The following is a 21,966-nucleotide window of genomic DNA, read 5'->3' on the forward strand; positions in this document are numbered from 1 at the left end:
CGGGCTGGCGCTGAAATGCATGACGATGTTGGAGTTTGATATGGGGGAATCGGACGGTCGGGCTTAGGGTTATTGGAGCTGCTTTCCGCGGTCAAGGTGGAATTCTTTTTACAAGGTGCGATGCAGTCAAGCCGGCATTCTGGATATTGCCGGTTCCACGCGCAAATGAACGCGGGGTTAGTACAACTCCTGAGCACTAAGCGATTCCCCCAGGTCAATAACCTAGCTTCTCCTGAGTCATGATCAAGGTTCTTGCTTTACAAGGTGCGATGACAACTGTAAAGCCGGAATTATTGCACTGTTGAAATGAAGGAGCGGCAGGATTTCAGGCACAGCAAGCGCCTCGGATCATGAAGATGAAGATGCGAGTTCGAGGTATTTTGGTATACTGTTGTTTGGCGATCATACCATTTCTAGCAGCATCAGTGGACGTCCCTACAAGCCAGCCTCTAGTGTATATCAACAATGATCTTGGACAGTTCGGCGCTCCACTGGAGAAGCAAGACATATATGATGCTACCTTTTACAGGACTGGCTTCTTTGAATCAGACCGCGGTCTGTACAATCTGGGTTTTGCGAATTCTACACCGGGTCGGTACACGCTTGCTTTGGTACTGAATGCGGATTTAGGGAGTCCTCCGAATAAGTATTCAGGGCCTTCGTATACGAGTAGATTGATCTGGGAAGCCAACCGAGAGGATCCAGTTGGGTTCAATGCCAGTCTCACCCTTGGAGCTGATGGGAATCTTGTGCTCCGAGACGCAGATGGAAGATTTGTGTGGTCAACTGATACTGCCAACAAAGGGGCTACCCATGCTGAAATTCTGAAGACAGGTAATTTTGTAGTCAGATCCAACAACACCATCTTGTGGCAAAGTTTTGATCATCCAAGTGACACCCTCATGGTGAGCCAGATTTTCGAACCAGGAATGAAGCTGCAGAGTCGAACAACCCTGAGTAATTCATCTTTGGGAGTTTACTCGCTGGTCATGGAACCTGGTGGACTGGTCCTGTATTCCAACTTTTCAGGCTCTCAAGAACCATACTGGGTCAAGAGCTACTACGGACAGGATACACTCAGTGGTGCACTTCGTACCTGTGATTCACTGGTTGCTGCAGTTCTTGAGGGAGACGGACCTCGACTGTTTCTCGACCTTAAGACCAACGGTTCTGCGGCTGCCAACCTGAAGTCCCAGACTTTGTGCAGCTTAAATGCAACAGAGCCTTTGCAGTTGAAGAATTCCAACACTTGGCAGAATCAATCCTTGATACGACTTGAACCTGACGGAAATCTGCGGGCTTACACGCTAGGGTCCATGTATCTGTGGGAGGATCCTTACCAGCTGTTCGATGACGTCGACTCCTGCTGGCTACCTCAGAAGTGCCAGCCTTTTGGGATTTGTTCCAACGGGGCTTGTGTAGGATGTTTAAACCCAGACAGGACAGAAGCAGCTTGGAGCAACACATGCACTGCTCCTCGGGTTGACAATTGCACAGATGTTCAGTCTCTAGATTTTCTTCCGGTCCCAGGTGCAGAGTATTTTTCCAGCAGATACTTGAATTCTTCAGTCACAAGTTTTGAGGATTGCAGGAGCGGGTGCTTGCAGAATTGCTCCTGTTCAGCTTTCTTCTATTGGAACGAGTCTAGCTCGTGCTTCATGACCAATAATGTCAACACTCTCCAGACAGTTTCCAATCAAAGTCATGTTGCATACATCAAGGCAACAAAAGTTGAACAAGGCAGTGGTACTCCTCAGCCGGGTGTCACCGGTCTCTCAGCTGGTGCTATTGCTGGAACAGTGGTTGGCGGCTTGTTCCTGATGCTGGTATGTATTTTAGCGGTGATATTCTTCATCAAGAAGAGGAGACAGATTCAGGCTGTTGAATATGACAGTGACACCTTTCTTGAATCCATAGAGAACTTGAGGCCGATACGATTCACCCTTTCGGATCTGGAACGCATCACAGATAACTTCTCGAAAGTCCTAGGTACCGGTGGTTTTGGTGGTGTGTACGAAGGTGTACTCCCAGATGGTAGGAAAGTTGCTGTGAAGAAACTGGAAAGTACAGGACAGGGGAAGAAGGAATTCTATGCGGAAGTTGCCGTTCTAGGGACAATTCATCACTGGAATCTGGTAAAACTGCTTGGTTTCTGCTCAGAGGGTCTAAACAGGCTTCTGGTTTATGAACACATGGAGAATGGTTCCCTGGACAAGTGGATCTACCAGGATTTCCTCGAAGAGAGGGTGCTGAACTGGGAACAGAGGATGGAAATTATGCTGGGGATGGCCAGGGGTCTGGCATATTTGCATGAGGAATGCGTAGAGAAGATTATCCACCTCGACATAAAGCCTCAGAATATCTTGCTGAACGAGGACTTGGTCGCGAAAGTGGCGGACTTCGGTCTCTCCAGGCTCATGTCTCGCGATCAGAGTTACGTTATGACAACAATGAGAGGTACTCCAGGCTACCTTGCACCAGAGTGGCTACTGGAGGCTGCTATAACAGAGAAGAGCGACGTTTACAGCTTTGGAGTCGTGCTGCTGGAGGTGATTAGCGGGCGGAGGAACTTCTCTCGACTTTCTGAGGGAGAAAAGTTTTACCTCCCGGCTTACGCATTGGAGCTGGTGACACAAGAGAAGGAAATGGAGCTGGTCGATACGCGGTTGAAAGGCAAGTGTGATGAAGCAATCGTGCGGGCAGTTATCAGGATTGCGTTCCAGTGTCTGCAAGAGAACGGGAACTCAAGGCCATCGATGGGGAAGGTTGTGCAGATGCTGGAAGGTTCCAGCCCAGTGGAGGACATTCCCCTGGATGGCCTTCCCTTCTCAACCAGGAACGAAGCTCGCATCCTGCATGTTGATTTTCTCGGGACAGGCTCTACAAGTGCATCTTACTGCCCACAGTCGGGCTCAAGCTTGAGCGCTCGATGAGCATCGGGCGTTATAATTACATTTTTTGGAACCAATTCTTTGTCTGACCGGTAAATAGGCTAAGCGGGTGTGCACACGAATCCTCAGCGAGTTGACGCACGGCGAGTCGGCGACGAGGAGCAGCCGGCGGTATGGTGGTGGCGCGGCAGCAGCAGCGGTAGCGTCGTGGATGCTGCGGGAGGTAACCCGCAGCAGCCGCCGCAGTGGGATCAGGCCTCGGTCTGCAGCACCAACGCCGAGATGAAACTCCGCGGCCTGTCGACCGTCTCGAATCTCGATCGCCAGAAAAACGCTCCAGTGGCTCATGGGTCAAGCAGCACCATCACCACAGCAGGAGCTCAGCCGACGAAATCGCCCATTGATATCATTGATCCGACTCAGCTCGCGAGATCGATCGAATTTTGACCCATCATGTTGCGGGAATGGCACCTGAGATGCTATTCCCTCCTTGGTGAGCTTGGGCAGCTTCAAAAACACATCTTCAGGTGGGAGCTTACCCGAAAACGAACTCCTCCCCAGATTGAGCTCCTCCAGATTGATCAGCTGCCCAACGAGCGCCGGACTGCTCCCCGTAATGCCGTTGGAACTCAAGTCGAGGTGAGTCACGCCCCGCAAGCTCCATTCGCCTGGAATGTCCGATTGTTGCTGATCGAGATGGCGCAGCAGGGTGAGGCTTGCAGAGATCGATCCAGATTCCAGGTAGCTCCAATCCGGACAGGGACAGATTGGTTGCCGGTGCATGAAACGCCAGTGAATTGGCAAGGGGATGCAACGTTGTCCTATTGCTCAGAGGATCAGAATCTGCTGCTGGAAGGACCGACTTTTTGAGAGTGAGACTTCGTCGCCTTTTTCCTGTTGCTGGCACTCGGAGATTGAAGCAAGCAGGAGCAGTGATGCGGGCGAAACGCACTGGATCGAAACAATTTATTTATTTATTTAAAAATTCACTCAGAAAGCAGAGCATTGCATGTTGATGATCTGTTCGTTCCTCTTTTGTTTTTTTGCGGTTCGAGCACCGAAACATGAAGTCAAAAGCCTGTGACCAGATTGATTGAAAGCTGTTGTGGTTCTTGTCTGTTCCTGAATCATCCGAGTTTGGTTTTGCGAAGGAGCAGAATCAGCAAGAATGGCCCAGCAGAATGACCGATTAAGAAATTGGATCCCGGCACTCGATCATGGAATCGATGGACCCGATCGAGAGTCCCGCCAAAAAGGGACTCTTATGGCGCAGTGCAGTACCGGAATCGATGATGTCAGGATTCCCCTCGCACCATATCTTTGACCCTGGTCCTGAAATGCATCGACGGCTGAGGTTGGAGTTTGACCTGGAAGAATCGGACGGTTGGAACGGAACGCAGGCTTAGCTGCTCAGGAGAAGCTTCCGCTCTTGACAACGTGCGATGCAGTCAAGCCGGCATTCTGGACATTGCGGGTTCCACGTGCCATATTGTTGAAATGAAGGAGCGGCAGGATTTCAGGGCTTTAAGTCTGGACATAGGCACAGCGATCAGGATGATGCAGCCTGGATCTGCCGCCTTGGATCATGAAGATGGGAGTTCGAGGTATTTTGGTATATTGTTGTTTGGGGATCATACCATTTCTAGCAGCATTCCCTATAAACAGCAGCCAGCCTCTAGTGTTTTTCAACAATCCTGGGATCGATACGCTGGAGGACCAAGACATCTATGGTGCTACCTTCCATATGACTGGCTTCTTTGGATTCGTTCAGTACAATCTGGGTTTTGCGAATTCTACACCGGGTCGGTACACGCTTGCGTTGGCACTGAATGTGGATCCATCCCTGGAGTCTACAAGTAGATTGATCTGGGAAGCCAACCGAGACGATCCAGTTGGGTTCAATGCCAGTCTCACCCTTGGAGCTGATGGGAATCTTGTGCTCCGAGACGCAGATGGAAGATTTGTGTGGTCAACTGATACTGCCAACAAAGGGGCTACCCATGCTGAAATTCTGAAGACAGGTAATTTTGTAGTCAGATCCAACAACACCATCTTGTGGCAAAGTTTTGATCATCCAAGTGACACCCTCATGGTGAGCCAGATTTTCGAACCAGGAATGAAGCTGCAGAGTCGAACAACCCTGAGTAATTCATCTTTGGGAGTTTACTCGCTGGTCATGGAACCTGGTGGACTCGTCCTGTATTCCAACGTTTCGGGCTCCCAAGAACCGTACTCGGTCAGGAGCTACTATGGACAGGATACACTCAGTGGTGCACTTCGTACCTGTGATTCACTGGTTGCTGCAGTTATGGAGGGAAACGGATTGAATCTCAACCTCAACCTGTTGCTGGCCAACGTTTCTGCTGCCGCCAACGTGACGTCTCAGTCTTTGTGCAGCTTAAATGCAACAGAGCCTTTGCAGCTGAAGAGTTCCAACACTGTGCAGAATCAATCCTTTATACGACTTGAACCTGATGGAAATTTGCGGGCTTACACTCTAGAGACCTTGAATAAGTGGGATGATCCTTACCAGCTGTTCAGTGACAATGCCTCCTGCTCGCTACCTCAGAAGTGCCAGCCTTTTGGGATTTGTTCCAACGGGGGTTGTGTAGGATGTTTAAACCCAGACGGGACAACAGCAGCTTGGAGCAGCACATGCACTGCTCCTCGGGTTGACTCTTGCACAGACGTTCAATCTCTCGATTTTCTTCCGGTCCCAGGTGCAGAGTATTTTTCCAGCAGGTACTTGAATTCTACAGTCACAAGTTTAGAGGATTGCAGGAGCCGGTGCTTGCAGAACTGCTCCTGTTCAGCTTTCTTCTATTGGGAGGAGTCTAGCTCGTGCTTCATGACCAATAATGTCAACACTCTCCAGACAGTTACCGATCAAAGTCATGTTGCGTACATCAAGGCAACAAAAGTGGAACAAGGCAGTTCCGGTCTGTCAGCTGGTGCTACTGCTGGAACAGTGGTTGGCGGCTTGTTCCTGATGCTGGTATGTGTTTTAGTGGTGATATTCTTCATCAAGAAGAGGAGACAGATTCAGGTTGTTGAATATGACACCGACACCTTTCTTGAATCCATAGAGAACTTGAGGCCGATACGGTTCGGCCTTTTGCATCTGGAACGCATCACAGATAACTTCTCGAAAGTTCTAGGTAGCGGTGGTTTTGGTGGTGTGTACGAAGGTGTACTCCCGGATGGTAGAAAAGTTGCTGTGAAGAAACTGGAAAGGACAGGACAGGGGAAGAAGGAATTTTATGCGGAAGTTGTCATCCTAGGGACAATTCATCACTGGAATCTGGTAAAACTGCTTGGCTTCTGCTCAGAGGGTCTAAACAGGCTTCTGGTCTATGAACACATGGAGAATGGTTCCCTGGACAAGTGGATCTTTCAAGATCGCGTCGAGCAGAAGGTGCTGAACTGGGAACAGAGGATGGAAATTGTGCTGGGGATGGCCAATGGTCTGGCATATCTGCACGAGGAATGCGTACAGAAGATTATCCACCTCGACATAAAGCCTCAGAATATCTTGCTGAACGAGGACTTCGTCGCGAAAGTGGGGGACTTCGGTCTCTCCAGGCTCATGTCTCGCGATCAAAGTTACGTTATGACAACTATGAGAGGTACTCCAGGGTACCTTGCACCAGAGTGGCTACGGGAGGCTGCTATAACAGAAAAGAGCGACGTTTACAGCTTTGGAGTCGTGCTGCTGGAGGTGATTAGCGGACGAAGGAACTTCTCTCGAGTTTCTGAGACAGAAACGTTTTACCTCCCGGCTTACGCATTGGAATTGGTGACACAAGAGAAGGATATGGAGCTGGTCGATCCGCGGCTGAAAGGCGAGTGTGACGAAGCAGTCGTGCGAGCAGTTATCAGGATTGCGTTCCAGTGTCTGCAAGAGAACGGGAGCTCAAGGCCATCGATGGGGAAGGTTGTGCAGATGCTGGAAGGCTCCAGCCCAGTGGAGGACATTCCCCTGGATGGCCTTCCCTTCTCAACCAGGAACGAAGCTCGCATCCAGTATGCTGATCTTCTCAGCGTGACAGGCTCTACATCTGCAGGAGGGTATTGGCCACAGTCGGACACAAGCTTAGGCGCTCGATGAGGATCGAGCATTGTAATTACTGGATGACTATTGGAGTCGTGAAAAAATTTTAGATTCTGCTCACATAAGTCAACTTTATGAACCACTCTGGTTTTAGGGCTTTGATTGTTTAGGACAGTATTAGGGATGTTGGGATTGGCTCAGTTTCAATGCTGGAATGCGCCAAGCGCTGCTTTCGATATTTCACTACGCTGCAGATGACAGTTCGTCCGTGTGTAGAGCCGCTTATGAGGAGATTAGTGCGGTGTGCCCAACCAATGAATGCGAATGTGTCATTTTCCAAGCAATTCAGGATGATCAGGTGAATTTTCCAGCACATCAAAATGGATTGAGCACCCAAGAAGCTGATTCTATCCAGTTCTGTAGGTGAAGTCGTCGTTCCAGACTTCACTTCCCACACAGTGATGGCAAGCAAGCTGATGCTCCGGATCGATAATCATCTTCATCTGCAGAAGGCGCTTGTAGTTGCTGCCGAAGAAGGATGCCTGCCAGTTGGGTTCGTTAACATCGGCTTTGTTGACATATGCTCCCGTATCAGGTGCTACAGCTCTGAACATATCCGTGGTCTCAGTTATGGCATTGAATTTAGCTTGCATCTCCTCTGCAGAAGCACCATCTGACCACACCGCTGAAGCAATCACATGCCAGATCGACTTGCGCCAAGCTGGGTTAACAACGTGGATGCTGGGTGAATTTAGTGTTCTTGATGCTGGGTGACTTTAGTGTTCTTGACGCAGAATGACCGATTAAGAAATTGGATCCGCTTGCCTTGACCTTGAGGACGGCACTCGATCATGGAATCGATGGACCCGATCGAGGGTCCCGCCAAAAAGGAGCTTGTACTTGGGGCATAAACACACTACACAATCCTTTCCTGCTTCGACTGCCACTGCTACTGCTACTTCCTGCCTTTCTTTCTCCTCACACTCCTCGTCCCCGTGCACATACAAGAAATGCCACCGGTGGTTCATGCACATTGCAGCTCCCACTGATTTTTCCAGCCTTGTTAAGTCTGACCCCGAATTTTCCAACCAGAGCTCTCATCACCCCAAGAGGAAGTCCGGCACCTTGCGGTTGCATTTAACCAGCTCCAAAACGAGCGCCATGCAATAGTGCCAGTCACACCAGATAACCGTGTGAGTTTCCTCTCTTGAGAACAGGGTCTTCATTGCCTTCGAGAGGAGTGCGTTCCACTAGTTCCTCTAGAGCTGCCTTGCACCGAGCCAATGCACTTCGTACCATATGTCTTGGGAAATCCTTCACAAAGTGGTTTTCGAGTGGAAAATGAAGAATGAAGAGTAGTAGCCATTTCTTTGTCCATATCAACTGTGAGTAAACTGTAGACTGGAAAACTGACGAGCACCGAGCTCCGAAACTCAGCTTTGCATGTAGCTTTATGCCACTTCTCACTACCAAGAGCATATGTTGCAATCATCACGTGCAAAGTTACTATTTTAGACATTCTTATCTTGTGTAGTACTGTTGATTCCTTTTATTAGTCTCTTTTATTTAAGTGTTAGGCTTAACATCTAAGTATTTTTTGTTAATTAAGCGACCTAGATCATTGCTTATTAGATATCCCAAGCTCTATATTATATTAGTTAGAAAAATACCTTATGTTAGGCTGCTTATATACTGAAATAATATCATAGTATGTTGGAATTTTAAATAATTTAGGAGTGTTTTAATGATGTTTATGATTTTGTCCCTTCACTCTTTATCTATAAGCTTTAGAGTTGAACTTTGTCTTTCTATTTAATATTAAAGTGTTACAAATGTGATTATAAATATCAAAAATTACTTATTAATGAGTCCTTTCAGATGTTTTTTCCTTAGTACCATGATGGCAAGATATCAGTATTGTTGAACCCTTTATCAATTTTTGCCTAAGCTAGTTAAGAAATTAATTAACATATGTGCACTTAAACCAAAAGGGCACCAAAGATAGAAATCCTTAAATGTCATTTAGTTAAACATATTTGATATGGTGAAGAAAAATTCATGTTCTTGACTTGCACTTGTTAGTATTGAAAACCCTTGAATTTAGTCCTTAAATACTTATTGTATTCGTTAAAACACTTTTGCTATTATGTTTCATGTGTTAGTTTTATTTGGTCTTATTGGTTATTTATGAAAAGTGTCTAGATTTGCTAGTGAAGTATATTTATAGAATGTAAAGATGGCCAATGGCTTAACATGAATATATGGGTACTTCATCAATTAGCATGGTATGGAACTTAGGTTTAGACCCAAGCCAGATGCATAACAAAGACAAACACGCAAACAGGAGTTAAACTAGGCCTTAAGTTGGTCAGCCATACTTAACCTATTCACTATCCCTATTATACATTTGGAACCCTCTATACATTTGGAATAAATTTGAAATTTATTAAATATGGAATGTCCCTAGATTGCCAATTTAGATATGAGACGAACACTATTGTATTTAGGACAATCTCTACTTTCTATGAATATGCTAAATGAGCAAATCTAGACACTTTCCATAAATAGCATTTAGGACCAAAATGAGACTAACACAAAGGGTATGATAATGAGAGTGTTTGGCAGATATAGGAAATTATCATCATGTAGCGCACCCTATTTCTCTCCCCTTAAGCCAACTGAAAAAGGGGCAATTGTTTAATAAAAGAGCTCTTAGTGGTTATTTTATCCTCGTTTATCCCCCAAGGTTCCAAAGATTCATGGTGACAGTATATCCAAATCTCATCCCATGATCACATACATTACACTCACCCCTTTCAGAGATGTCAATGTCCACATTGACTATTGACTCAAAACCACCTACTGAGTTAAAGGGAATTAACACCTCCATTTCTGCACTAAATTTACCAATCCTTCCATTATGTAGGTCAGTTATTTCATGTGAGGCAACTAATCATCCACCCGTACCGTAGTCCTACAGTGGATACCTTCGTCCGTGGATACTCCACATTCACCCTTCCCCCCTTTAGAGATGTCAATGTCCTTATTGACTATTGACTCAGAACCCCTACTGAACTAAGGGGAATCAGCACTTCCATTTCCACACTAAATTTACCAATCCTTCCATTGTATAGATTAGCTATTCCATGTAAGGCAACTAATCATCCACCCGTACTGTAATCTTATGGTAGATACCTTCATTCGTGGATACTTCACACTCACCCCCATGTGAGGCAACTAGTCATCCACTCGTACCATAGTCCCACAGTGGATACTTTTGTCCGTGGATACTCCACACTCACCCCCCTTCAAAGAGGACATTGGGCAACTAATCATCCACTCATACTGTAGTTCCACAGTGGATACTTTTGTCCGTGAATACTCCACACTCTAGTATGCAATAACATGCTTTATATAAGTATAAAATTAGTATTTATTAGTGTAAAAGATAATTTAGTTTTTAAATGTGAAAAATGCATGATTTATAAAACTTAAAACAACTCCATAATACTATAAAGATTTGAATAAAGAGAATGAAACTATATTGTTTTGATAGTTCAATAAAAATCCATGGTTGATCAAAAAATTTATTATAAACTAATTCTTCCTACTAGGCATCATTAAGAGTAGCTAAAAATAAATTCAGAGAGTAGTTTTTGTAAAATATTGTTTTCTATAAAAAATAAAAACAAAAATTCTCCTCAATTACCATTCTATTCATTTACTTAGATCATAGGTGTCATACTATAAATGTAGCCATAAAAAATTGTTAGCATCCAAAATTTGATAGTGACCATAAAATATAATTCACACATATAAATTTCAAATTGTGAATGACAATAATAAGTGACTTTTGGTTAGGGAGATTAGTCTATCATGTCATATGGCAGATTTTGGCAAGAATCTTGAATCATTTCCATGCAATCAACATAACCTTCTTAATATATCAATATAAAATTATTTCAAGTATAATTCTGAAATATATAAATATGAACGTTAAAGATAACAAGTATAGGAGTTTATTTCATCAGCAGAAGTTAGTTAGAGTTGAATGGCCAATGGAAACCTTACTACCTCTTATCTCCTCAGCCTGCACAGCCACTTCCATATCCCTTCCATCTATGTGAATGCTGCAAGCTTGAGCATGGAGATTACCACTATGTCCTCATCTAGTGCACATCAGGACTAATAGTGTTGGTCTCACTGGAATAACAAGGCAGAATCCACCATGCAGCGCTTCTAGCGCTGGAGCATGATCTCAACAACAATGCCCTCTCAGGCAAGATCCCTCCACAAATCTTAGCCAAGATCAATCTGTTCCCCTAGATGTTGATAATTTTACACTCTTGGTCCATTATATATGAGGAAATTGGAGAAGCATTCATTTAATAGACTCCACCACCCAAAACAAGGCTGCACATTCGTTTTAGAGGCAATCTCAACTAGTGTGGGGTATCTAAAGAAAATAATAGATGCCAACAACAGGTTTGAAATGTGAGTAAGGGTTTGTAGAGCTATTGTTGGAGGTTGCTGACTTGGTATAGGTGTTTATAACAACATTGTTCTTGTCACTGGAGAACAGTGATTCCAATGTTGGCGGCTGGCAATGCAAGAGACAAATAGCACAATCTACAATCTCCACTCTTGAGCCACACTCAAGAGAATGTGATCACTAATCAAGCCCTTTCAGTGGAGCATGTTGATTGGAAATAATTAACAAAATAAATTTAAGTTTAAGTTTTATTAGTGATCAAATGATACACATTAGGCATCTAACCATTTGAGCATTGACTTGCTCTTATGAAAGCCAATATCATTATATGGGCAGAGAGATCAAGAGAAAACAAAATTGATCCAAAACAGCAAACCCTTCATTAGCCCCCCACTGGCTTAATAATCCAACAATGACCTATAAATGTCGTTTTACTATCTAGAGTAGCGAGCTAACAAAATATCCAGGTCCCCCTCGGCCGATGCCCTGAAGATCCGACACAAATCTTGGTTTTATTTACCCAGCCGACTATATACAGTTGGTTTAACGTGTATCGTGTTGAAGTTTGAGAAATTTGTTTGGCACAGTGGAATCAAATTTCAATCTAATAATAAAATGCATGTCCATGGGCCTCGCTACACGAAAGAATTGGAAAGTATCACGGCCAAGAGAGAAAATTATCACTCCTCCTCGATCTTTAGTTGATACAAAGGGCCAGTCGTCCGATTGACTCCTCCGTGAATCCAGGCCGACAGACACATCCCTGGCCCCTTGGCGCCAAGAGAAGGCCATCACATTGGAATGGAAGCCTTCGTTCTCTACGAAGAAAGCATGTGAGCGTTGGCAACGAATATTCTCTCGTGGTTTGTCCTGGGTATATATTACCTGTGAGGACCTCTCCCCCATTTTTCGTCTAGGGTTCTAGCTAGAAGCTCCAATGGCGATGGCGGGCGCCGGCGCCGCCTCTTATTTCTGTGGGCAAGCTGCTGCTACATTCTCGTCCGGATCGGGATCGTGCCGCTCCGCAGCGGTAATCGGCCGCAGGAATTCGTTTCGCGAGGTGATTTTCAGCTCCGGGAGCAAGCATCGCATGGCATGCGCGGTTCTCGAGGCCAAGCGCGTACCGATCCCTTCAATTCCTTCGATCGAGGCCCCAAAGGAGGTTTCCAGCGGCGATGGAGCGATACAAGGTGTTCCAGAGCAAGGATCAACAGTGAGCATCACTGTTGTCGGTGCCTCCGGTGATCTAGCCAAGAAGAAAATTTTCCCCGCCCTGTTTGCGCTTTTCTACGAAGGGTGCCTGCCACAGGTTTGTCCGTGTGTGGTTTCTTTTCCACCTGACTGAAAGACCAATGTTTCTCAGCACTTCACGATTTTTGGATATGCTCGGAGCAAGATGAGCGATGCCGAGCTGAGAGCTATGATCAGTGCTACTTTGACATGCAGGATTGATAAAAGGTAATCACAGCTCTTTAGCGGCCATAACTTAGTAAGCTATCTTTACAGGGAGAACTGCAGTGAAAAGATTAATCAGTTTTTAAAGCGTTGTTTCTATCAGTCCGGGCAGTATAACTCGGAGGACAACTTCTCCGAGCTGGATAAGAAATTAAAAGATCACGAGGTATGTCAGTGGTTTACTTGTTCATGGCTAAAGAACTTTGTGTACAGGGTGGAAAAGTCGCAAACAGAATGTTTTATCTCTCCGTTCCACCCAATGTTTTCATTGACGTCGCAAGGTGTGCCAGTCGCTCTGCATCGTCCTCCAAAGGTTGGACTCGTGTGATTGTCGAAAAACCATTCGGTCGGGATTCCGAGTCGTCTGGCGAGCTTACTAGCGGGCTCAAAGAGTTTCTCACTGAAGAGCAGATATACAGGTACCTCTAACTCAGTCGATGTAGATTATGTCCAAACATCTTTCTATTTCAGAATTGATCACTACCTGGGCAAGGAGCTCGTAGAGAACTTGTCAATTTTGAGATTCTCGAATCTTGTTTTTGAACCTCTCTGGTCGAGGCAGTACATCAGAAATGTGCAGCTTATTTTCTCCGAGGACTTTGGAACAGAAGGAAGAGGCGGGTACGTGAAAAGATTTACTTTGTCCTTTTCGTTTTGTGAAAACCATTTGAATCTGTTTTGAAAATGTCCTAGGTACTTCGACAACTATGGTATTATCCGTGATATCATGCAAAATCACCTCCTTCAGATCTTAGCTTTGTTTGCAATGGAGCCTCCTGTTAGCTTAGACGCCGAGGACATTAGGAACGAGAAGGTATTGCTACTAGGTACTGTCGAAGTGCGTGCTAACATGTTCGTGCAGGTGAAGGTGTTGCGATCAATGAGGAAATTGCAGCTGGAAGATGTTGTTGTTGGTCAATACAAGAGCCACATCAAAGGAGGCGTGCACTATCCTGGCTACACAGACGACAAGACCGTACCGAATAACAGTCTCACACCAACATTTGCAGCAGCGGCGCTTTTTGTAGACAATGCCCGGTGGGACGGCGTACCGTTTCTCATGAAGGCTGGCAAGGCCTTGCACAATAAGCTGTATGTTTCTTTATGCTTTTCGGTCTCTCTCTCGTGCTTGCATTATCTGGAGCTTACTGCTACTTAAATCTCGCCTTGCAGAGCGGAGATCAGGGTACAATTCAGGCACGTACCTGGAAACCTTTACAAAAGAAGCTTTGGCATGGATCTCGATCAAGCCACCAACGAACTTGTAATCCGGGTACAGCCGGACGAAGCAGTGTACCTCAAGATCAACAACAAAGTTCCCGGCTTGGGGATGCGGCTGGACCGAAGCAATCTCAACTTGCTTTACTCGGACAGGTGATATAGATTTCGATCTCTCTCTCACCAATGCATTCTTCCACAGGTACTCGCGAGAGATCCCAGACGCGTACGAGAGACTGCTGCTCGACGCCATTGAAGGTGAGCGCAGGCTTTTCATACGCAGTGATGAGCTCGACGCAGCATGGGCCATCTTCACTCCACTCCTCAAAGAGCTTGAGGAGAGGAAGATCTCCCCGGAGCTCTATCCTTATGGGAGCCGGGGCCCGGTGGGAGCTCATTACTTAGCGGCCAAGTATAACGTAAGATGGGGAGATATGAGCTCGTCCGAGCACTCCAAGTCGTGAGTGCTCGATCGATCGAGCGCAAACCAAGGAAAGTTTTGTACAGGGTCTCCTTCGGCTACGAAATAACTTTGGAGTTCCAGAGCGATCGATTCAATCGGCTATCCGGGTTTGGAGAGGAAAGAGATGAGACAATGGAAAGTTTCTTGACACAAAGAATGGTATTGGCTAAAGGACGAAGAAGAAGAACAAAAGAATTCCAATAAAAGAGAGATTTTTCTTTCTTTCTATGGTTTGGTTGCTTCCGCTATGAATGCAAATGTCCGCAGCAACATTATGATGTGCCAGGTGCTCAAATTCTTATTGGCCAGATCTACGGCTGGTCCAAAAGTACTTGCGTACGGATAGACTATGTACGGCATGTAAACCTCAGTGGTTTTTGAGGAGCCCTAATCCCGGGGATTTTGTTCTTCTTGAATCGGTGGGTTGCCGCGAGCGATCGGCTCGATTTCTCGCTCGCTTTCTCCTCTCTGTTAGGTAAGAGCTGCGCCGGATCGTAATGGACATTAATCGCGCGAGCGCTTGGAAATTTATGGCCGCTCATGATTCAGGCAACCATTTCTTTCTGCGATCATGAATCTTTGATGAGCGGCGTTCCATCCGGCGGGCCGCATTCTCTTCTCTGGCTTCAGAGGTTCGTAGCGATCTAGCTATCCCTAATCTAATCGGGTTTTCTCGCTGGAAATCTCGCCAGGATTTGATCGAGTCTTCGTCGATCGATCCGGCTGCAAGGCAGAAGAAATATTTGTTTGGCCGCTGCGTATGTAAGTCTGTCGCTTGCCTGCACATTCTTTGTTTGTTCTTGGCATTTTCTTTGATGCGTCATTGTCCCTGCCATCGTTTACGCGCTAAACTAACTCCTTTCCTTAACAATCCAGCCGATCGAGCATCGGCAGTGACGCTTTATCCCTGGCATTCTTTCTAGCACACACTCTTGGGTGCGTTTTCACCATTCAGTCTCCAGCGAGGTTCTCTCTTTTCCTTCCTTTTTTATCTTTTGAGCCCTCCAGCAAGATTAGTGTGTCCTGCCAGTCTAGTGTCTTTCCTCTGATCGATTCTGTGAGCTTTCATTTTCATTCTCAATCCTTTAGGAATTTTTTTTTTCCTCTTCGAGAGAACAGTTTTTCCGATTTGTGAGTTTATTTTTTTCTTCATTTTCAGTCCTGTACTTTGCCGTGAGAAGCGTTTTGAGTCTTTCTCAAATCTTACCTTACTGCTTTGGATTCGATACTATATTACTGTCGAAGGTCATGTGCGTATGAGTCGGGTTTGTGTGTGATTTTTTTTAAGTGTGTGAATAGTTTCTATTCCAATCGCTTTATTGACGGAGGAGCCAGTCGCTGTCGACCGACTCCTGCGGTGGCCCCTCGCTGTAGGGTGTAACATCTCTTTTCCTCACCTTACTTTCTCTCTCACTCGTTGTTTGGGTTGCCCTTGAGCGTCCCTTGTGGGCTCTTCTCCCTTACTGCGCTAGCATTCTAATCTGCATTGCTACTGTGCTTGGATCCCTGGAGCAGGACATGGACCGGCGACCCTCTACGCTCTGGAGCTCGCAGATTTTTCCCTGAGGTGAAGTTAGGCAGCAGGAAATCCGGGATCCATACTGGAGGCTCCTCGGTAAGAACAGTGATCTGCTGTCCGGAGGTTTAAAATGCTGCCGCTGCTTATTTTTTTTATCTCAGGTGAAACTCAGGACTGGATAGGAGAGAGCTAGGCATTTGGATCTATGTGAGGATTATGGGAAAAGGCCGGGCTTGGTAGATGCGGTGTTGGGTGCTCCGTGCATTGTTGTTCCCTTCGCCATGGAGGAAGCACTTACGCAGGTGCAGGCAAAAGACACCAAGGAAAGGATGGCTGGAGTGGAGATGCTCCAGACTTTACTTGAGCAGCGTAGGAAAGGGCTTTCAGCTAGCGAAGTAGGGAGCATAGTGGATGCAACCAGGGGACTGCTCACGGATAACAACTTCAGGGTTTGCCAAGGGGCTCTCCAGGTTCTTGCATCGGCGTCAGCACTAGCAGGCGAGCATCTTAAAGTTCACTTTAACGTTCTTGTCCCGGCCATCGTGGAGTGCCTCGGGGATGCCAAACAACCGGTCCGTGATGCGGCTAATCGGCTTATACTGGCACTCATGGAGGCAAGTTTCTTGTTCTCGCTTCGTTGGAAATGTGGATCTGATATGTATGGCTTCTTCACTCCGTGCAGATATCATCTCCAACTATTATAGTTGAGAGAGCGGGAAGCACGGCTTGGACTCACAGAAACTGGAGAGTTCGAGAAGAGTTTATGCGAACAATGGCATCAGCCGTGAGCCTCTTTTCGGCGAAGGAGATCACATTGCAACGCTTCATTCTTCCTTCCGTAAGCGCACTTTGTTTTGTGCTACACCTGATGTTCGTATCAATCTTTGGCAGGCCTTGCAATTGTTGAGCGATCCCAACAGCGCAGTGAGGGAAGCTTCTATGTTGTGTTTGGAGGTGCCAGTTTCTTTTCTGCATAATGGAGTGTAACTGAAGGTTTTGCCAGGAAATGCATCGTCAGGTTGGATCACAGTTTCGCGACGAGCTCCAGCGTCAGCCTATACAGCCGGCACAGGTGTTGTCGCTATCGATGAAATTTCTGCGATGCTGACTTTGGATGCAGATGACAGAAATTATCTCGAAGCTTGAAAGGATGGATTCAAAGTCTCGTCCCTTCGAAAGCTTAGCCAGGCAAGGTGGCGCAGACAACAACAAACCAATGACTAGTCCCTCTGGAAGTTTTAAAAGGCAGAGTCCGAGAGGAAAGCCCGCACCTTTAGATGTTCCGTCATATTCAGGCAAGCATTCTTTTTCATCTCTCGCGTATTTTAACTGTTATATCTATGAATGCAGGCGAGGTCGACTCTCCCGAACAACCCGTGGATCCTATTAAAGTGTATTCAGAAAGGGAGCTAGTGAGGGAGATGGAAAAGATCTGTTCCACGTTGACGCAGGACCAGGATTGGTCTGTAAGAATGGCTGCACTACAAAGGGTTGAAGGGCTTGTCTACGGAGGTACATACGTTTTCTTGTGGTTACTTCGCACAAGTTTTAACGTTTTGTACATTTGTAGGGGCTACTGATTTCCAGTCTTTCCCTTCCTTGCTGAAGCAATTAACTCCCCCTCTAAATGTCCAGCTTTCTGATCGGCGCTCTAGTATCGTCAAGCAGGTTGGTTCCGAACTTTTTTCTTTTGTGCCTTACTGACCGAATGTAAAACTTCCAGGCTTGCCATCTCTTGAATATTTTGTCTAGAGAATTATTATCTGATTTCGAGGCATGCGCAGAGTCCTTCATACCTGTACGTGGTTTTGATGTTCTTTATTCTTTGACTTATCTTCACGTTGTCAAACAGATGCTATTTAAGCTCGTTGTTATTACTGTTCAAGTTATTGCCGAGTCAGCCGATAATTGTATAAAAACGGTGTGTCATGCAATTACGTGTCCAAATTCTCATAACTCGCTTTTACAGATTCTGCGTAATTGTCGAGTTTCGCGAATGCTTCCGCGAATTGTTGATATTGCAAAAAATGACCGCAGTGGTGTCTTGAGAGCAAGGTACAGTTTAGCTCTTTCAACTAAATAATGAAGATAACAATGTGTGATATTACTTAGATGTTGTGAATACGCTCTTTTGATACTAGAACAGTGGCCGGATACTCCAGAAATCCAACGTTCAGCCGAACTTTATGAAGATCTTATCAAATGCTGTGTTGTAGATGCTATGAGCGAGGTAACTTTCGCTAATATGTGAAAGAAACAAATGAATCAAACTCGTTGTATCCAGGTACGCTCAACGGCAAGATCATGTTATCGACTTTTTGCTAAGACGTGGCCTGAACGATCCCAAAAACTTTTCTTCTCTTTTGATCCGGCTATTCAGCGTGTAAGTAACTTACATGGTTTATTCTTCTAAATGGACGTTTTCATTTTGTTTCACAAGCTTATAAACGACGAAGAAAGAGGATTTCATAAACGATACTCGTCTCCAGCATCGCGCACCAGGGGTAACCCGTTGAGGGCCTCATTGACTGTCGTCTCAAAGTCAACCCCTGTTACTCCCCAGACAGTTCCTATTATCGCAATGGACAGACGTGCGAGTTTCTCGTCGGGTGGAGCTCATTCGAGAACGAGCGAGCAAGAGAGAAGCTTAGAAAGCATTTTACAAGCAAGCCAACAGCGGGTAAACGCAATAGAGACGATGCTGAGGGGCGTTGATATATCTGACGTGAAAGGTCCTCTATCTAAGGCTACCGCCAAAGGTACGATATCTTGCTTCTTTTACTTTGTACTGCATAACGTTCCTCTTTTCGCAACAGCAAGCCCCAAGGCTGTGGATTTACCATCCTCTCGTGATCCACCTTTTCCGGCTTCAGCGTCGTCTGCCGTGGGAGGCAGTACTACAGTTTCTAGCGCTTACACTGGCGATCTCTACGGTACTGCACCTGGAGCTTTGTTATCTCCTCAACGCATGCTTTCTGACACGAAAAGAGGCATGGTCTACAACGGTTTGAGTCAAGACAGTGATCGGGTTAATGCGAGGGTATCAGTCATGGACAGATTCAACTGGAGCAGCTCTAGCTTGATGACTGAAAGCAGGGAAGGTAAGCGGACTCCAAGGGGTGATAACCAAGGTGGAGTTCCAGGATTCCAGAGACCACTTCTTAGAAACAGCAGCTCGGGGAGGTCGCCGTCTGCCACTAGAAGCCATGGTGATACTATGCAGGGGTCCTACGAAGCGTTTAGCAGTAACGGGTCCACAATACAACTCCACGAAGTTCTTGGAGAAGGCCTTAGTCCCAATGCCGACTGGTCGGCACGGGTTGGCGCTTTTACTTTCATCAGGGATCTGCTTCAGAACGGCATAAAGGGACTACAGGAAATAACGCAGAGCTTTGAGAAGATTATGAAGCTCTTCTTTGCACACTTGGACGATCCACATCACAAAGTTGCGCAGGCAGCTCTGACAACCTTGAATGAGCTCGTTCCAGTTTGCAGAAAACCGTTTGAGTCGTACTTGGAGCGCATTTTACCTCACGTCTTCTCCAGATTGGTCGACCCGAAGGAAATCATACGGCAGCTCAGTGCATCAGTTCTTGAGACGGTTGGCACGACTTACACCATTGAGTCGTTGCTCCCTGCTTTGTTGCGATCCCTCGACGAGCAGCGGTCACTTAAGGCCAAAGTCGCTATCATCGAATTTGCCAACAATGCACTCAGTAAGCTCACGCTCTCAGGGGAAATACCAGGTGGTAGTGGACTGATGAGGTTGTGGCTGGCAAAGATTGCTCCTCTAGTGAACGATAAAAACCCGAAGCTTAAGGATATTGCTGTCAACAGTCTTATAGCAGTTTATACTCACTACGATTCCGGCGCAGTCCTGAACTTCATTCTCAACTTATCCATCGAAGAGCAAGCCAGCTTACGTCGTGCATTGAAACAGTACACTCCTCGCATAGAAGTGGACCTCGTCGCAGTTCTGCAAAGCAAGCATCAACGAGGGAAGAAGTCAGGCAATGATCAAAATGACTACTCTACCATGTCCGTCGATGGTGGAGGTCGAGCCTACTCGACCTTGATGAGAAGCCAGCCGCCTGGAAGCTATTCTTCCGGATCCATAAACAGCGACTCTGGTAGAAAGTGGAGCTCCATGCAGGCCGACTCAGTGCAGTATAACGCCAGAATGAACGGTCAGTCCAAAGAAAATGATGCGAGCGCCATCAGCTCAAACAACTTCAGGAGCGTGTCGAGTATCGAGGACGTTTCCCAGTTTAAGAAGGCCGGATTGCGAAGTTCTGGAGATAAGCTCGATAGAATGTCCCAAACACGCAGACTGAGCACCGAGGACCTGAGGAATATGGTCGACAGTATTGAACATAATAAGACTGACGAGACTAGTTTGGAAAAGCGTCAACAGAAAAATGAGGCAGACGAAGCATACAAACAGTTCTTTTCTCAGGAGTCTAGCAAGGTACCTCTAGCGGAAGAAGTCAAGCCTTCGGAGGCAAACGGATCAAGTTTCGACGATCTTCCGAGTATTCCATCGCTGCTTATACAGGTATTGAGACTGAAGATGTTTTCTAAACATGATGTTGATGATATTTCGTGCAGATGTCTAATGTGGAGGATTCAAGTAAACGATCAGGCGCTCTCGAAGATTTTCTCGCGATATTTCGTAAAGCCGATGCTAGCAGCTGGTCACAGGTGAGAAGGTTACTCTCTACCAAGCTGAATTCTGAAATATGGTTTTTGCAGTATTTTAACCAGATCCTCACGGCTGTTCTCGAAGCACTTGATGATCCGAATAATGCCATTCGCGAGCTTGCTTTATCCGTTATCTTCGAAATGCTAAATAATCAGGTTTGTTTCCTCTGATTTTCTCGAGATTCCCATTCACCAGTTTCTTCAGAGAGCGATGATGGAAGAACCAACAGAGCTGCTGGTAGAGAAACTTCTGCATGCAAGCAAAGACCAGACGCCAAAGGTAGGCAAACCTTAATGGGAACGATGGCCAAGTTCGAGCTGTTCTTTTGTTTGCACAGGTTGCTGCTGGGGCAGACGCGTGCCTGACCGTTGTACTTAAAGAATTCGATGCCTATCGCTGCCTCTCGGTAAGCCCACAGCACTTTTGGCAATGGATAACAAGCCTGCTGCTGCCGCAGGTTGTTGTTCCTCTTCTCGTGAACGAAGACGTGAGAACCTTGATTACTTGTATAAGCTGCCTAACTAAGGTACGAAGGAGAAAACGAGCATTGGGATAACATGTGTTTTGTTTCTCTTTCAGCTTGTATCCCGTCTTCCACAACAAGAGCTCATGGAGCAGCTACCGTCTTTCCTCCCGGCTCTCTTCGACGCGTTTGGCAACCAAAACGCCGACGTTCGCAAGGTCTGGGTTTAAAGTTCCTCCCTTTCGGTGCTTCTTATGATTTCTTCCACAGACTGTTGTCTTTTGCTTGGTGGACATCTACATCGCACTCGGAAAAGCATTCGTCCCGTATCTGAGCAGCCTCAGCAGCAACCAGTTACGGCTGGTCACGATTTACGCGAACAGAATCGCACAGGTATACTCAAACGCGTTTGTTTCATCACGTCGTGGAATCTAAAAGTAAAACTCGTCAGGCTCGTACTGGGACCCCTGTCGAGCAGCAGCAGCAGCAGCAGCAAGCGGCAGCGGCAACACCCACACAGTAACACACACAGGATTTTCGCGAGAGAAAGTTTACATAAATCCAGCAAAGTTTCTAGGTTCGTCGTTTTTCATTTTAGGAAGTGGGCATGAAGATCAGGAAGTTAATGGTGGTGGCGATGGTGGCGCTACTGTTACTCGCAGTAGAGCTAGAGGGAGTGGAAGAAGTGGGCGGGGAAAGGAGAGATCTTCGA

At 46.2% G+C, this 21,966-nt stretch overlaps 4 protein-coding genes across 5 annotated transcripts; all 4 read left to right on the plus strand.

Moving 5' to 3' along the window:
* Positions 1-97: 97 nt before the first annotated feature.
* On the plus strand, positions 98-2,954 carry LOC112340808 (G-type lectin S-receptor-like serine/threonine-protein kinase SD2-5). The gene is made up of 2 exons (XM_024659862.1): positions 98-375; positions 421-2,954. Exons 1-2 carry the CDS (start codon positions 351-353, stop codon positions 2,931-2,933), a joined length of 2,538 nt encoding a protein of 845 aa, XP_024515630.1. The 5' UTR covers positions 98-350; the 3' UTR covers positions 2,934-2,954.
* A 1,466-nt stretch (positions 2,955-4,420) lies between these two features.
* On the plus strand, positions 4,421-7,062 carry LOC9640525 (probable receptor-like protein kinase At5g20050). Of its 2 annotated transcripts, none has more exons than XM_024659874.1 (2): positions 4,421-4,495; positions 4,541-7,062. In XM_024659874.1, exons 1-2 carry the CDS (start codon positions 4,477-4,479, stop codon positions 6,997-6,999), a joined length of 2,478 nt encoding a protein of 825 aa, XP_024515642.1. In that variant the 5' UTR covers positions 4,421-4,476; the 3' UTR covers positions 7,000-7,062. The 2 variants fall into 2 exon arrangements, with proteins under 2 accessions (XP_024515642.1, XP_024515643.1); XM_024659875.1 differs by lacking the exon at positions 4,421-4,495 and having other exon boundaries at positions 4,826-4,912; positions 4,993-7,062.
* A 5,291-nt stretch (positions 7,063-12,353) lies between these two features.
* LOC9640769 (glucose-6-phosphate 1-dehydrogenase 3, chloroplastic) lies at positions 12,354-14,840 on the plus strand. The gene is made up of 9 exons (XM_002985825.2): positions 12,354-12,743; positions 12,798-12,892; positions 12,941-13,055; positions 13,103-13,308; positions 13,361-13,510; positions 13,583-13,703; positions 13,752-13,981; positions 14,063-14,263; positions 14,310-14,840. Exons 1-9 carry the CDS (start codon positions 12,372-12,374, stop codon positions 14,569-14,571), a joined length of 1,752 nt encoding a protein of 583 aa, XP_002985871.2. The 5' UTR covers positions 12,354-12,371; the 3' UTR covers positions 14,572-14,840.
* A 125-nt stretch (positions 14,841-14,965) lies between these two features.
* LOC9640528 (CLIP-associated protein) lies at positions 14,966-21,835 on the plus strand. The gene is made up of 26 exons (XM_002985827.2): positions 14,966-15,045; positions 15,120-15,202; positions 15,263-15,332; positions 16,086-16,185; positions 16,251-16,703; positions 16,772-16,927; positions 16,981-17,043; positions 17,093-17,161; positions 17,210-17,384; positions 17,440-17,601; positions 17,660-17,757; positions 17,813-17,887; positions 17,942-18,010; positions 18,059-18,144; positions 18,202-18,319; positions 18,374-18,472; positions 18,530-18,848; positions 18,906-20,644; positions 20,698-20,790; positions 20,842-20,946; positions 20,996-21,070; positions 21,129-21,197; positions 21,249-21,317; positions 21,371-21,472; positions 21,525-21,647; positions 21,706-21,835. The coding sequence occupies exons 5-26, from the start codon at positions 16,371-16,373 to the stop codon at positions 21,775-21,777; spliced, it is 4,269 nt and encodes a 1,422-aa protein (XP_002985873.2). The 5' UTR covers positions 14,966-15,045; positions 15,120-15,202; positions 15,263-15,332; positions 16,086-16,185; positions 16,251-16,370; the 3' UTR covers positions 21,778-21,835.
* The last annotated feature ends 131 nt before the right edge of the window (positions 21,836-21,966 follow it).

This window comes from Selaginella moellendorffii, unplaced genomic scaffold (genome assembly GCF_000143415.4).
Source record: "Selaginella moellendorffii unplaced genomic scaffold, v1.0 SELMOscaffold_70, whole genome shotgun sequence".
Taxonomy (NCBI): Eukaryota; Viridiplantae; Streptophyta; class Lycopodiopsida; order Selaginellales; family Selaginellaceae; genus Selaginella; species Selaginella moellendorffii.